Source organism: Pangasianodon hypophthalmus, chromosome 2 (genome assembly GCF_027358585.1).
Source record: "Pangasianodon hypophthalmus isolate fPanHyp1 chromosome 2, fPanHyp1.pri, whole genome shotgun sequence".
Classification (NCBI taxonomy): domain Eukaryota; kingdom Metazoa; phylum Chordata; class Actinopteri; order Siluriformes; family Pangasiidae; genus Pangasianodon; species Pangasianodon hypophthalmus.
The window spans coordinates 16,525,947-16,542,813 of record NC_069711.1 but is presented as its reverse complement, the minus strand read 5'-3'; the positions used below and the strand labels follow the sequence as shown (position 1 = coordinate 16,542,813).

At 41.2% G+C, this 16,867-nt stretch overlaps 1 protein-coding gene across 3 annotated transcripts in view; it reads left to right on the top strand.

Moving 5' to 3' along the window:
• kdm4aa (lysine (K)-specific demethylase 4A, genome duplicate a) overlaps positions 1-16,867 on the top strand; it is a 33,382-nt gene that overhangs the window by 4,311 nt on the left and 12,204 nt on the right. The window contains exons 6-18 of one of the 3 annotated variants that reach the window (XM_053232038.1): positions 232-281; positions 911-1,014; positions 2,649-2,786; positions 6,119-9,012; positions 9,336-9,484; positions 9,562-10,232; positions 11,970-12,063; positions 12,169-12,350; positions 12,686-12,881; positions 13,792-13,868; positions 14,934-14,989; positions 15,134-15,242; positions 16,120-16,308. In XM_053232038.1, the coding sequence (XP_053088013.1) occupies positions 232-281; positions 911-1,014; positions 2,649-2,786; positions 6,119-9,012; positions 9,336-9,484; positions 9,562-10,232; positions 11,970-12,063; positions 12,169-12,350; positions 12,686-12,881; positions 13,792-13,868; positions 14,934-14,989; positions 15,134-15,242; positions 16,120-16,308 (4,909 nt within the window). Of the gene's footprint in view, positions 1-231; positions 282-910; positions 1,015-2,648; positions 2,787-6,118; positions 9,013-9,332; positions 9,485-9,561; positions 10,233-11,969; positions 12,064-12,168; positions 12,351-12,685; positions 12,882-13,791; positions 13,869-14,933; positions 14,990-15,133; positions 15,243-16,119; positions 16,309-16,867 lie in introns of all 3 variants that reach the window. The other 2 variants (XM_053232037.1, XM_053232036.1) reach the window with 2 other exon arrangements.

The following is a 16,867-nucleotide window of genomic DNA, read 5'->3' as shown; positions in this document are numbered from 1 at the left end:
CATGACTTTCTCTAACTTATGACAGATATTTTACATATTTTATCAAATATTGAATACTGTTGAAAACAGCTTAGCCAGTTTTACTATGATAGAACAGAATAGTAATTACAATCATTTAACTCCATAAACATGATATGCTCAAATTACTGAAGTTTCTAGAGCTTTTTAGGTATTGTATTTAAAGAGGCAAACAGATACCCACTGACTAACTAACTGTATACATCTGTGCAGGTATGTTGTGCCTCCAGAACACGGGAAGCGATTAGAACGTCTCGCTAAAGGTAGCAACAAATCTGCTCTGTTGTTCTTTTCTGAATTTGCTGAAGTGTTACAAATGTTTGGCCACATATTAATGCAGTTGTCTTTCAAATGTACTATTTCCCCTCTCTCTCGCTCTCCCTCTCTCTCTCACATTATAATTCATTCACTATTAAAGGAACATTTTACATTAAAAAACCCAAATGCAGTCAATTATCTAACACATGGTTGATTAGATTGCTTGTTTAATTTTGAAGATGATTTTGGCTTTGATGGGTACGACTACGTTTTAACAACATTTCGGCCATTTTAAAGATAAGGAGCTTGCACATAGTGAAAAAAGAAAAACATGAGTAAGTCTTTTTGACATAGTGAAGAACTCGGCACAGTTGTGATGTGGTGATTTAGGCATACAGTTTGAGCAGTGTTAGACTGTCAGCTTTAAGCTCCCCTTCCTTGTTAGTATCATAGTTCCAAGGCAAAACTAAAGAAGCAAGCCTGGGACACCAAATATTTGGGCTAAAGAAAGCAATGAAAGCACTTGATATTTTTGGTGAACAACTTCTGTGAATCGCAGGATTCCACTTGTTCTGTCTGGCAGTTGTGAGGCAGTTGTGGTCATACTGATTCTTTATCTGACTGTGTTCTGCAGGCTTTTTTCCTGGAAGTGCCCAAAGTTGTGAAGCCTTCTTGCGACACAAAATGACTTTGATTTCCCCATCAATTCTCAGAAAGTATGGCATCCCTCTTGAGAAGGTTGGTTTGTGCTTAACTTACTGCTGCTTTAATTAACTCTCAAACTCTTAGTTACTACTAGCAATAGCAAGACTCATGCCCTTTTTTTAAACTACTTTCTATTGAAGAAACACCATTGGAAATGCTGACTCTTAACTTTTAGCTGAGTCCACATTTGTTTTGTCTAAGTAATGCCATGTTGTTGTTTTTTTTCTTAGAACCAAACCAGAGAAAAAAAAGAAAAAAAAATCGAAATTGCAGACACGAACATCAGTCATCCATACACCGATTGTCATACATGGCAGAGATAGGAAGAGAGGGAAGAAAGTGGGTGGAGCTACTGTTATGTAAATAATTCCAATTTGAATGAGCTTTTTGTTATGTCTACTATCGAGGGAAGATAGATGGTCAAAGAATAAAAAGAGCAAAGGGATTTATTTACATAAATGCAATGCATTTTATATATACATATTTCTAAATCGAAAGAGACAATGTCATGAAAGGCACAAAAAAGGTGGCAATAGGGACTGTTCAATTAAACATTTTTAACCATTAAAATAGCTATGTTTTAAGTGGTTTTATTAATTTTATTAATTGATTTTATTAATTATGTGCAGTGAAAGATGGTTTGTGGGTTTTATTTCCCCCTGTTTTTGGCTGCCGGTAGCTACATCATTAAGTCAGTTGATGTTTGTGATGTGAAAGATGATGCCAAATACTTGGGGTGAAGAGTATTTGGTCATGACAAGAGCAAATGCATGTCAAAAATAACTTTTATAATGACTCCCCCCTCAAAAAAAAAAAAAACAGCTCAGTTTGTGACATTATTTATTATTTATATTATTTCTCTGACTGCATTCTGTGAAACATGGAGTACTTTAAATATTTTTGATGTTGAAACACCCCAAATTAAATGTAGGAACATTTTAAAAGTTCCTGTTGTTTTATGGGCAAGTGAAAGCATAAATAATTGGTGACATTGCAAAAACTTCTCCCATTTGTTGTGAAGTAAAATATCCTAATTTTGCTTAAAGTTTGCATACGCTTCACCCTCAGCAATCACATGTTTCTCATCCTGCCCACTCTAGTCACACACTAGTTGCTAGTCAGCAAACTAGCAACTAAAAACTAAATTAGCAAGAGAAGCCTACTGAGATAATTCTATAATTAAATAGGATTAAACTATTCCGATTCTCCCTACTTTTGCCATTGTGTTTAGTTCTGCTTAACTAGAATAGCTAAAAGTCTGTGACAGAGGGATGTCAATCAAGCCTGCTCAGTACAGTGTGCAGAGATACTGCATCATGAAGAAAAGAACATTATATTTAGTAGTTAGCTACAACAAACTAAGTGATCATAAAAATAGTTTGTTTTACTAATTAGCATTCTAGATAGTGTTTGATTCAATACACAGACTCAAAACACTTGAAATATATGTTAGAGATAACACAACTAAGTACTATGTAGGAATATACTTTTGTAAACACACTCACTGGTAGCTGCCACATATTAAACCTGAGGTATGCTTCATACAGATAACTCTGTATTAATGTTTGAAGTAACGTCTTTCTTAAAGTGGCTGACATTCAGGTAAAGGAAAATGAATTCTAGCGTTTGGGACACAATTCTAAAGTCTTATCTCTTGTTTCTGTCAGGTTGCACAGGAAGCAGGTCAGTTTATTGTGACCTTCCCTTACGCCTATCACGCTGGATTCAATCATGGATTCAACTGTGCAGAGTCCACAAACTTCGCCACTCAGCGCTGGATAGACTACGGCAAGCAGGCAGCGTTAGTAAGTGTGAGGATGTGCTGATATTCACACCATGACTAATCCCAGGTCATCCTGCACCTTATTTGCTTGGGCCTCCAGTCACTCCTTAGCAACTGTTGCTATCTGCAGTTGCGTTGGTTAAGCTTTCAGCACTTAGCAGTGCTTGTGATTAATTAATCGTTTACATTTTATCACAGTTTACTATTTTTTAATTGTGAGAAATTTGCCCAACGGCTGATTCTGAAGGCTGGACAGGTCATTGGTCAGTCACTCTATCTAAGTATAGTTGAACAAGGTTTTTAAATTCTGTGTGAAAGTAGGGACAGAGATAAGCGAGACTGTTCTGCTGAATATTTAGAACAGACATGCTTGTGTCTTCAGTGTACCTTCTCTTGTGACTCATACTGAACAAAAAAACCTAAACTAGACCACAGCAGTCTATACTAGATACTGGGATACAGATCGTCTCACAGCTGTTAAGAGTTTAACCCTTAATGAGTGAGCAAAGTGCTGCAGTGGCAAAGAAAGAAATCCCTAAAATAGAGTTAATGGAAAAGAAACTTTGACAGGAACCAAAACCTCAGCAGGGGAAGCCCCATCTGACTGACACTATGAGCCAAAAAAAAAATTCATTTTATATCATACAGTTTAGGAATTCTAGTTCAGAAGGAATATAAGTTAATGTCTAATGATAAGGATATCAATATACCAGTTATGGCTATAAACGAGTATAACTTCAACTGCTTAATCTCCCAGGGTCAGACTTGAATTCCACACTCTCAAAACAACTTACGCTTCATAATAGTTTTATTGTAGTTACTGTAAAATTCAATGGAGATAAGTTGAAATAAGTTGAAATAGATAATAGTTGAAGGGGTTTAGTGTGCAGTATTACTGTCAGCCTAAGATGAGATAAAGAGAGCAGTGGCCTGTGAATTCAGGGATATGCCCTCGATATCCTGTGGTCTTTGGTTGGATACAAACACAACTTTTTACAATAGCTAGTTAACAATCTACTCTGTCTGTCAGGTCATGTTGTTTTAGCTAGATAATTGTAGTCACAGGAATGACATTTGCTAATCTACAGACAAAATATAATAATCAGGGGTTAACATGGGCCCAGTCCCATGTTTTGGTTCTCAAAGAAAACCTAATTGACAAAGCAAAAAAACAGTAGCTAACTTAATATAATAACGTATGGTGACCTAGTTAGCTAGTTAAGTCCATTAATACAGAATAAGGGAAACCAACAAGATTATGAATTTCTTGAAAAGGGGCGACCATAGTTATTGTAGCCATAGTTATTATTGTCTCTTGATACAGTCTTTGATGTAGCACATTGTGTTTGTGACAAAAAGTCAGCAAACCTTGTCCCCGTGTACTCTCTTTGCATCACAAGTAAAAATATTGTTTGAGTCTGGCTAGCATCCTTATTTTGAATTATTTGAGTATATGTGAGGTGACACATGCTAACAGGAGAGCTATATAACCTCTGTGCATTGCACTTTATTTTGCTTGGTTTTCTCAGTGTTTCCTTGTACTTGCATGTTTCTGATTCTGAAAAGATTGTCATCTGTAGACACTGATTAAGCTGCCTAGCAGATATGATTCTAGAGGTAGTATCTTGGCTGGTGGTGGTGCTTTTGGAAGTGTGTTCTATAGTTACAGCATCGTGGTGTTTCACACCACTGTAAAGAGCAGTACATTTAAACATACACCAATCAGCCATAACATTAAAACCACCTGCCTAATGTTGTGTAGGTTCCCCTTGTGCCACCAGAACAACTCTGAACCATCAAGGCATGGACTCCCCAAGACCTCTGAATGTGTGCTGTGGTATCTGGCACCAAGACATTAGCAGCAGATCCTTTAAGTCCTGTAAGTTGTGAGGTGTTGCCTCCATGGATCTGAATTGTTTGTCCAGCACACTCCACAGATGTTCGATCGGATTGAGATCTGTGGAATTTGGAGGCCAAATCAATACCTTGAACTCTTTGTCATGTTTCTCAAACCATTCCTAAACAATTTTTGCAGTGTGGCAGGGGAGCACTATCCTGCTGAAAGAGGCCACTGCCATTAGGGAATACCATACCTTGAACAGTTGTTCTTGGTCTGCAACAAAGTTTAGGTAGGTTGTACGTGTCAAAGTAACATCCACATGAATGCCAGGACCCAAAATTTCCCAGCAGAACATTGCCCAGAGCATCACACTGCCTCTGCAGGCTTGCCTTCTTCTCATAATGCATCCTGGTGCCATCTCTTCCCCAGGTAAGCGACACACATGCACCCGGCCATCCACAATGATGTAAAAGAAAATGTGATTCATCAGACCAGGCCACCTTCTTCCATTGCTCCATGGTCCACTTCTGATGCTCACGTGCCCATTGTACGTGCTTTCGGCGGTGGACAGGGTCAGCACTGGCACTCTGAGAGGTCTGCGGCTATGCGGCCCCATACGCAGCAAGCTGCAATGCACTATATGTTCTGACACCTTTCTGTCATAGCCAGCATTAACTTTTTCAGCAATTTGTGCTACAGTAGCTCTTCTGTGGAATCAGACCAGACGGGCTACCCTTCACTGCTCACGTGCATCAGTGAGCCTTGGGTGCCCATGAGCCTGTTGCCGGTTCACTGGTTATCCTTCCTTGGACCACTTTTGGTAGGCACTAACCACTGCATACAGGGAACATCCCACAAGACCTGCTGTTTTGGAGATGCTCTGACCCAGTCATCCAGCCATCACAATTTGGCCCTTGTCAAAGTCACTCAGATCCTTATGCTTGCCTATTTTTCCTGATTCCAACACATCAATTTTGAGAACTGACTGTTCACATGCTCCTTAATATATCCCACCCATTGACAGGTACCATTGTAACGAGATAATCAGTGTTATTCACTTCACCTGTCAGTGATTTTAATGTTAGGGCTGATCAGTGTACATACCAAATAAAAACTTTTGTTTTGCGTCAGTAAGGAGTAGGGATTTATTTTATTTCTCTGGTTGTTCTGTCTACTTGTCCACCACGCAGCAAATAAAAAAAAAAAATAGCATGGACATGAAATCTGCTTCAGTTGCCTGGAATAGTGATTTGTCCATCCCTGAGAATTCATAATAGTTAGGGAATAATAGGTTTAATACAGATAACTGAATGAGAATCCTGTGGTTAACTATCACAGTGTAAAAAAACAGCCTCTTTTTATGCAGAAAGGAAACATCTGAGATAATGCGGTGATGTAAGAGATATAACTTGAACATCAATGGTATATTGCTTTATAAGGTGAGATTGTAATAAAATGGCTGTTTGCTATATAAAGTGACTGCTGGTGTTTTGTTTTCTTCCTCCCTGTAACAGTGTTCGTGCCGTAAAGATATGGTGAAGATCTCCATGGACGTGTTTGTGCGAAAGTTCCAGCCAGAGCGATATAAACTGTGGAAGGCGGGAAAGGACAGCGTGATAATTGACCACTCCAAACCCACACCAGAAGCAGCAGAGTTCTTGCAGGATGGAAAGACACTAGGAGAGAAAGGAGAGCTCAGCAACAGCAGCCCTGCTGAAACCAGAGGAGAGAGGGAGACTGAAACAGCAGATGAAGATGGAGGGGCGAGAGAAACAGAGAAGGGAGAGACGGTGTCAGACGAGACAGATACCATGAGAGGAGACAAAGTAATAGAAAATATAGGTGCACAACAAAGAAAGACAGAAGCACAAGAGGCAAATGCAAAGGGAGAGGAAACAGAGACCAGAAAGACTCAACTAGAAGCTAGTGAAATAGACAAGACACAGACTGAAACAGACAAGACAGAGAAAACAGACATAGAGAAAGAAGCGACTGAAGAAGAAGGAAGAGAGTCAGAGATGGAAATACCAGCTCAAGAGGCAGGTGTGACAGATACAAACAAACCTGAAAGAGAAATAGGGGAAATAGAGATGGAGACAGAAAATGACAGCACAGAGGGAAGAGAGAAAGATAAGACTGATGAGGGAAAAGAAGAGACAGTTACAGCAGAGATGGAGACTGAAGAAATAAAACAGCCAAAGACTGAAAGAGAGACAGCAAGGAGAGAGATGGAAACTGGAAAGGAAGAGCTGGACAGCAGTGAGATGAAGCAAGACATTGGTGAGACAGATAGTGGAGAGTTGGAGACTGAAAAAGAGAATCTGTCTGTGGCACAGGAGACAGACACATCAGTGACAGAGATGGAAACACAAAAGAATGGGATGGACAGTCAAGAGACAGATAGAGAAGATAAGGAAAACGTAAAACAAGAGCGAGAGATAGGACAGACAGAGATGGCCAGTTCCCAGAGAGGGGACATGGAGACTGAGACAGTGTGTGGAAAGATGGAGAGTGAAACAGAGAGTGGAGTGATGGAGAGTGAGACAGGAGCGAGAGAGATAAGAATGGTGGAGTGCAAGACAGAGATTGGAGAGATGGAGTGCAAGACAGGGCGTGGCACTATGGAGAGGGAGACAGGGGAGACAGGGAGAGGAGAGATGGGGCACAACACAGAAAGTGGGTTGATAGAGAGTGAGACAGAGAGGGAAGAGCGGGAAAGAGAAACATGGAGTGGAAAGATGGAGAATGAGACAGGGGAGGCAGGGAGAGGAGAAATGGAGAGCGAAACAGGGTGTGGAGAGATGGAGGGTGAGGTAGGAGAGACAGGGAGAGAAAAGATGGAGCGTGAGACAGGGTGTAGAGAGATGGAGAGTATGACAGGAGAGACTGGGAGAGGAGAGATGGAGAATGAGACAAGAGAGAAAGCCAGAGGGGAGATGGAGAGTGAAACAGGAGAGGAAGGCAGAGTAGAGATGGAGAGTGAAACAGGAGAGATGGAGAGTGGACAGATGGAGAGTGAGACAGTAGATAAAGGGAGAGAGCTGGAGAGTGAGACAGACAGGGGCGAGACGAAGAGTGAGCCAGAAAAGACAAGGAGAGAAGAAGTGGTTACCGAGACCGAAGAGACAGGGAAAAGAGAAATAGAGAGCGAGACAGGAGAGGCAGCAAGAACAGTGATGGAGAACAAGACAGGAGTAAATACTGACAGAGAAACCAGGACAGAAGAGGTGGAGAATGAGACAGGACAGGCAATTAGAGAAGATATAGAGAGTGAGACAGGGAGAGGAGAGGTGGGGAGTGAGGCAGGAGGGACGGAAGAAGAGGAGATAGAGATGGAGATAAAGACAGGGGAGGTGGAAAATGAGACAGCAAGAGGAGAGGTAAAGAGCGAGACAAGGAGGGGAGAGATGGAAAGTCTTACAGGGAAAGAAGAGATGGAGAATGAGATAGGGGAGATAGAGACAGAGAAGGGAGACATGGAGAATGAGACAGGGAGAAGGGAGACAGAGAGCATAACAGGGAAGGAAGAAATGGAGAGTGGGACAGGAGGGGCAGGGAGAGGGGAGATAGAGAACATAACAGGGAAGGAAGGCATGGAGAGTGAGACAGGGAGAGGAGAGATGGAGACCATAACAGGGAATGAAGGCATGGAGAGTGAGACAGGGAGAGGGGAGATAGAGAACATAACAGGGAAGGAAGTGATGGAGAGTGAGACAGGGAGAGGGGAGATGGAGACCATAACAGGGAAGGAAGACATGGAGAGTGAGACAGGGAGAGGGGAGATAGAGAACATAACAGGGAAGGAAGACATGGAGAGTGAGACAGGGAGAGGGGAGATAGAGACCATAACAGGGAAAGAAGACAATAAGAGTGAGACAGGGAGAGGGGAGATAGAGACCATAACAGGGAAAGAAGACAATAAGAGTGAGACAGGGAGAGGGGAGATGGAGACCATAACAGGGAAGGAAGACAATAAGAGTGAGACAGGGAGAGGGGAGATGGAGACCATAACGGGGAAAGAAGACAATGAGAGTGAGACAGGGAGAGGGGAGATGGAGACCATAACGGGGAAGGAAGACATGGATAGTGAGACAGGGAGGGGGGAGACAGAGAGCATCACAATGAAGGAAGAAATGGAGAGTTGGACAGGGAAAGGGGAAACAAAGAGCATAACATTGAAGGAAGAAATGGAGAGTGACACAGGGAGAGGGGAAGTAGTGTCAAAAAACCCTGATGAAGAAAGAAAAGTAGAAATTGCCAAGACTGTAAAACAAGAGACTGTTTCAGCAAATCTGGAGGAGAAAGTAGAAGAGAAAGAGAGAGAGATTATGGAGACAGGAGGGGAGAAAGTGGAGACAGAGACAGAAGAAGAGACAAAGACAAGCAGTTCTTCTGTTCGGAGGAGGAGGTGAGATCATGTCACCTTACTCACGCTGAGTTGCCACAAAAATTTTGTGTGCAGTGATGCTTTTTCTGTGCTGTGTACAGATGCTGACTTTAGGTAGTAAACCATGCTCCCAATGCCAGAAGTACAGCTTATGCAATTCTCCAGTTACTATTTATGCATCATTCCTTATTAAACCCTTACATAGTGACCAAATGGATTAGACTATGTGCCTTGCTCCTTAAAAAGCTTCACTAGCACTGTATTGGGAGGAAGAGGAGTACATGTGTTTTAATGAGCTTTGTAACCATCTGAACTGCTTTTCTCTTCTCTGTATTCACCAGAAGCAGTGCCAAGCCAAAGGTGAGGATGAAACGGCAGAGAGGAGCTAGTGCTGGTTCTGCTGAGGCTGTAGAGCAGCTCAAGCAGAAGAGAACCAGGCTCAGTCAACCTGAAGCAAAGCGTGAGGCAAAACAGCCAGGTTCAACAGGCCAAGGTGAGAACCATACAGTCCACTCCTCTTCTCTCTTCTTCTTTCCTCTTCCCTTCCCAACTGATATTCATTTCTTGCAGATGAGAGTGAAAATGAGGACCGCATGGAAGTAGGGGCTCCAGCATTAAAACAGGAAAAGAAGCCAGACCACTCCCACTTGGAGAGTCCTCCTCCTCACTTTCCAGCAAATAAACAGCCAATCGCCAACACTCCTAAAACGCATAACCGAAGCCATAGCACTTCTCTGTCCTGCCATATCACTGCGTCTTCCCAGCCTCGCAACATCACCACTCGGCCCAAAGAAACCGCTCCATGCTGTGATCTTAGAACTAAGCGCCCTCAGCCTAACAACACCACCTCCCCATCTCGGCGTGCGGTTATCACCAAACCCAACAAATCCACCATTAAATCTCCATCTAGCGACATCTCGACAGACCCGAGTGACCTCAGCATTCAGGCTAAACCCACCAACAACTCGAGACACCGTGGCGATATCACACCAAAACGCAGGAAAACCAGCCCTAAACATGAAGCCAAACCCAGGGAGAGCCGTGGCAGCTCTGTTCCAAACGATGACAGTGATGAGATTAAGGCTGCCTACGGAGGGAGCTCGGCTCAGCGGCTTTTCCAACGGACACTCAGTTCTGCTGAGGTGCTACACGTTCACAGCTACGCTAAAGGAGACTACAGCGATCTGGACAGAGAGCAAAGGGACAGCGACACAGACACGGAGACGCAGGAGAATGGACAGGTCATATACCTTTACATACATATTCTAGAGTCGCAAAAAAAAAAAAAAAAAAAAACATTGTACTCTTAAGGTCCTGAAAATGTTTAGTTGTGTGAGAAATACATGCGTTAACCTGAAATGCTGTACACATACAATATGTTTCAGTCTGAAGGTAGCTCCCTGGGTAGACACCATTTTTGTCCTTTTCAAGTAAAGGCTGTCCCATTTGAGGTACCTTATTTTAGCCAAATTTTAGAGCAGTCATGACATAAATCTGGATCAGAGTTCCATGCTAGTTTCACGAAACATGGTAGGCCAAACTGTCACTCTAACCAAGACATATGTTTACTGATGCAAGTGCTTGTCTCTTATCTAGCTAACAGGCATATTTGTGTTTTAGATGCCAGAGACATTTAGCGGTTGGACCTGACTAATTAGCCTAAAGCCTCAAAGCTTGGATTTGTGAGAATTTAGGTCTAACTTGCTACCCTATGTTAGCTAGGTACCTAGCTCTGTTTTTCTATAAACAGTAAAAATAGCTGCCACTAGTTTTCCAACCATTTTCTAGCAAGTGATCATGACTAAACAAGTGTCACCTGTGCAGTATTGTGATGCATGATGAAGTTGAGGAGAGTCCCAAACACGAAGCCTGCTGCCCAATAAGAAGCATACCACTGAATGATGCAGCTACTAAAGGAGCTGCCTCATGAATGGACTCTGATATAAAGTATGCCTCTCAAAGCATTGTTTTATCATCCCAACTGTGTTAAGTCAGTAAGAACTCACTGTTTAGGACTAATGAAGTGTAGTGAAGTCTTGTCATCTCAGACCTTTGGATCCTGCTGTATACATCAGCCAACTATATTTGGGCAGTGGTGGGTTTGTCCATACAACACTCGGGTGGGTTACATACAGATTCAGACACACCACAATTTAACAATGACTATCCCGAAGACACACAATAGTGACCCGCCGTTACAAACAGAATTCTAATGTTACAAACTACATAGCAACCTGAAAGCACAAAAGTACAGAAGTATTCAAAGTGATTTTCTGTATTAGAAGAAGCAGCCTTTATTTGTCACATATACATTACAGCACAGTGAAAATCTTTTCTTCGCATATCCCAGCTTGTGAGGAAGCTGGGGTCAGAGTGCCAGGTCAGCCATGATACAGCACCCCTGGAGCAGAGAGAGTTAATAGCCTTGCTTAACCCCTATAGCAAGTATCTGTTGGCTTTAGTGGCTGTTAAATATTTTTAACATTGATATATGCTCTGGTGCCCCTTAACTTTGAGCTGAAAGAACCCACTATGTAGTGTAGTAATTGGTGTAGAAGTAGTGTACATCAGTTGTACACCACATGGGATTTACAGTGTACTGTGGCTAATAATATAGTACACTATTCAGTGAATATAATTTGTCCACTGAGAACACAAAAAGGACTACACTCCAAATAGTACAGTATATGGTGAATAGGAATTCAATGTAGATATGACTCATTTAACAAGGCATCAATACTTCAAGCATTCTTATATTTGAAACACACCTATAACTAGAAAGATTATGAGAAAATGTATCTGTGACCAACTATGGAAGTTGGGAAACAAGAAACAGGTGCACTTATCAACAGAAAACAGGAAACTGGAAGACAAAAAGGCTAGAACGTGTGCAAAATATGATGGGTTTACAGGGATCGAAGCAGGATGTAGATGATGGTGGTGTATTAAATGTGTTTGTGGGTTTTCTTTTTTTCCAGCAGGGGGCAGAAGATGGCTCTTATGAGGCACTGAACAGTCTAGTGAGGCTGCCCAGACATCATCCGCTAATAAAGGACAGCATCAGTGACGAGGGTGAGGAGTTTCATGCCAGGGTGCTGATATCTGTGTATTAATCCAGATGTTACATGCTTTCAGAGTATAAAAATGATATGGCTTACCGGTTTGTGTGTGTTACAGAGCTTCAGGACCAGGCTTTAATTGAGGAGGATGGTTTAGAGGGTGAGCTGTGGGCTAAACCTCTGGCTCAACTGTGGCAGAACAGACCTTACAATGAACAGAGAGAGAGAGAGTACAACAGAGAGATGGGCCTCCAGCCACCATACTGCGCCGTCTGTATGATTTTCCAGACGCACCAGCGGGTATGTAACTAACAGTAGCTACATTTGCCTAGTGGACATATGATGTTAAAATGTTCTGTTCTGTTTGCACTGCACAACATTTAACACAGACAAGGCAACATACTGCACATTTCATCTGCATTTCATTTCATCTTTTTTTTTTTTTTTTATTACAAACACATACATTTGTCTAAAACAGTAAAAAAAAAAAATATTTTAGCATAACGATTGTCTCAACTGAACACAACTAGCACAGCCTTGTGATGTGATGTGCAATGTCGATGGTGACACGATATATCATTGATGTGTACTTCGGTAGACTAATCCACATCACCCTACATTTGTCTTCTGTCTAGTCTGAAGGGACCGACTGTGAGCAGATTGTTGTACAATCTGGATGTCAAATGAGGACAAAGCCACTGATCCCCGAGATGTGTTTCAGCACAACTACTGAAGAGTGCACTGAACTTCATCTGTCCACTCCTCACTTGGATCAGGACGGAACCAGCCTGCTCATCAGCTGCTCCCAGTGCTGTGTGCGTGTGCACGCCAGTGAGTACCAATTTCACCCATTAATGAGCTCATACAGCTTATTAACACTCTTTACACACTAACAAGCTCGTATTGCTAATTAAAACTTATACTGCTTATTGTGATGATGCATATTGTTATAAGAGCTATGCCAATGACCTTGAATTGAATTATGCCATGATAAACTGGGTTTACACTGTACGATATTTGGCCCGAGTTTACTGTCGCAAAAATCGCAAAGGTTGTGAGTAGAGCGGTGGTCTTACATATATTTTGATGTGCGGTGCCCGATTTAGTGCTGCTGCCACCAAAGGCAGCCGATGACAAAGTTCTGGCAGTGAAAATTTTGCGTCTGACCACTGCTATGGCACTCACCTAAAATCTAACAATAGGAGGACGGCATATGATTACAGAAAACTCACGGGACAGCTACAAATATGCCAGTAAACAAAACATATGGGATTTAATAGAAGAGCAGTTTGTTGCAGAGAGAGAGAGAGAATGTCTCTACAATGTTCCATCAGAGTTATATTATGACAGAACAAAAATGGATGTGACATGGAAAGAAATAGAGGATGAATTACAGCTTGCAGGAATGTAGCTAGCTAATTAGCACGCAAACGCTCAGTTCATAGAGTTTATTTAATATTATCACAACACGAAACTATTTTTATGCTTTCCAGTTGAAGAGCTACAAACGTGTGCTCCATCGTTGCGCACCCAGTATGGCAGAACATGTAGCTATATTCATCATTTAATCTGACATGAAGAACACGTGTTCATTCTGTTACATAATTCTTACTGGGATCATTTGTGATCTAAAGTGTGACAAGTAATAATCGTAAAAGACTGTTGAAATCGCATAGTGTTAAACTGGCTTTAGTAGTCCTGTTTGAAGTCAGTGTTTGTGTTTGTATGTGTTTTCTGCTAGGTTGCTATGGCGTTTCCCCTGAGAGAGTCACAAAAGACTGGAAATGTGCCCGTTGCAAAGCCAACGCCCTCACGGAGGTCAGTGTGTATAGCTTTTCGAAAATTGTTTCTATAGTAAGTGTTATTTTCCAATTGCTTTTGCATCAAACATATAGAAAAGGCTATTAATCCCCTCAAACTCTGCTTTTGTGACCAGGACATTGGTATTTTGAAATTTGCCTATTTTCATTGAGAAAACATGTGAATTTGCATCTTTTAGTTCACTTAAAGACATGAAAAAAACAGGTAAATTTCAAAATATGCTGTTTTTTCCCCTGACTTTATATGAACAAAAAGACCACCCGTTATTAAAAAAAAAAAAAAAAAAAAAAACCTGGAATTTTCTAGAAGGTTTTAGAAGTCTGGAAATGCTCTGGTACATAGATCTGGAATATTATAGAAAATAGGTAAAGTTTAAAAAGTTATTCAAAAGTTATTTTCCAGAACATTTGAGATCCATTTTACATAGTCACAACAAATTCGCTGTTGTGTTTGTTAGTTTGTTTTCTGAGTGTGCCCTTGACTTGAGCCCCATTGTATCTTGGCTGAATCCTTGCTGTAACTTCTATTCTGTTACTTCACCAGCCTGAGGGACGTTTGTTAGATGAGAGAATAGGCCAACATCACAAAATCACTGTAGACATCAAGAGCAGAACTTAGCCACAAGTCTTCTGTACCAGTTTCTTTTACAAATTAGTGAAATTGTGAAAATGGCAGATGAAGCCATTTCGTATGTGAACATGATTGTGTTATATTAGTGTTTTCCCACTGCAAGTTCGAATTCAAGCACCGACCTAAATGTGTTATAATAATGAGTAAAAGTGACAGAATCATCATGTCACCATGTAACAGCGTTATCACAACCTGCATTTCTTTATTGAGCCTTTGTACAAAGTAAACATTGTCATGAGAAAAAACGTTTTCCAATCAGCAACTTCTGTCAGATATCAGCCTCATCAACAGGTCTTAATGTCTCTCAGTCTAGTAAAACTGTTTATTGCTGTTTTAGAACTTACCCAAGAATTTACACATTGTTCTCTACCTCACTGAGTCATTAGTAAGGTGGGTGGATGTCTCACTTTGGTGTCTCTCTTGATTTTACAGAGTTGTTGTCTGTGCTCATTAAGAGGTGGAGCCTTACACAGAGCCAACAATGACAAGTGAGCACTCCCTCTTATACTAAGCAACAGCCCAAGACTGATACTGATGAGCTACTGTATCTCAGCATTGTCAGCTTCTCTCTGTATCTGTGGGTCCCGCGTACATACATGTGATTGTGGCGTGTTCTGTGTTTGATCTTGCAGGTGGGTGCATGTGCTGTGTGCGGTGGCAGTGTTAGAGGCTCGCTTCGTGAACATCACAGAGAGATCTCCAGTGGATCTCAGTGGCATTCCCTTACAGAGATTTAAGCTGGTAAAATAACCGAGCTATGTTTTCCAACAAAGCCCATGCTACAGAGGAAGTGGCATTTTCTCTTTACCATGAAGACAGTGTTTTGTAAATGTAGCTCGTACAGTCCAAAAGTCTGGATTTTTTGTCTAATCACATCAGTGCTTTATCTTTCCTTGCCAATATAAGGCCAAAAACAGTAACACTAATAAGTAGCCACACTAATAAATAAATCATTTTCTGATTTGGGCAGTTAACAAACCTAGGTTTTTTCAAGTAATGAAGATATTTAGTGTATGTATTCTGTTAATCTAATATAATTTTTATTTATTTTTCTTTGTCTATGCTTGTAAGTAAATATAACCTGATGGTGATAAGCTGCACCAGAAGCAGAAAACACTACAGCTAGATTCATAACTCTAGAGTTTTTCTAACAAAATAGGCATAGGTGCAAGAGGTGGAAAAGAGGTATAGGTGGGTAAATTGTTGCCACAGTCTGAAGGCAGTAGTGATGATAACATATAATACTGGCTCAGTAATTCAGATTCCATATAAACCAAAATGCCTTTCTGATTAAATAACTTTTTTGTGATTCACAGTGCGAGCCAGAAGTGAATGGGCTTCCTCATGATTTCTCTAGTTCCCTAGTTCCTTCTTGGGGAGTTTTTTCTTTGCCACTGTGCCACTTAACTTCCTCACTGAGCATTAAGGCATTCATGTGTGTTAGCCTTAAAAGGAAATGTTTAAGATTACAATAATTACATTGAAGCAAATGGAATTTCTAGACTTATGAACACTAATGGTCTTATTTTGCCCTGTTCAGTGTATCGAGTTCACCTTATTTCCACTTTGTGTTGTGAAGGCAAATGTGTGTCACTCATTGACACTGTGTGTTTTACAGAAATGTTACTACTGTAAGAGGCGGATGAAGAAGACGACAGGCTGCTGTGTGCAGTGTTCTCATGGCCGCTGCCCCACGTCATACCACCCTACCTGTGCCCAGGCTGCGGGTGTCCTTATGCACCCGGATGACTGGCCTTTCATCGTCTATGTCACCTGCTGCCGTCACAAAGGCCCTGTCCAATCAGAGGTACGAAATTAGAGGAGCAGTACCTATGTTTTCACTCTCCAGTTAGATTTACACAAATAGAGCAGCAGTAAGTATGTTTTCACTGTCCAAACAAGGTTAAAATTTAGAGCAGCAGTAACTGCGTTTTTACTGTTAGAGGTAGTTAACTAAAATAATGTAATTTTTTTTGGACAGTAAGCTTGGTAAATTAGAGAAGAAAAGCAATATCTACTTCATACAATGTTTGTAGAGCCTTTTTTTCTTATTAATATTGCTATTTTTTCCTAAGCTGAAGCATCTGCTACAATATTTGCCTTAATTTTACTGTCTGGAAAAGTTCATCTTTACAAAATACAGAGCTAGCACAGCTATGGGACTTTCAAAGTTATGTTAGTACCGAGGCTAACAGTAGTAGCATAACATGGGATGGTAACAAATGACTCCTATATATCATTTCACTTCATACGCTGCACCAACACATCTTATGGTACAGAAAATGTTTTCCTCCTTGTGAGAAGAGTTTGTTGGTTTGACATGAAATGGCACAACAACAGACCACAATCCCACAGACACCAATGTG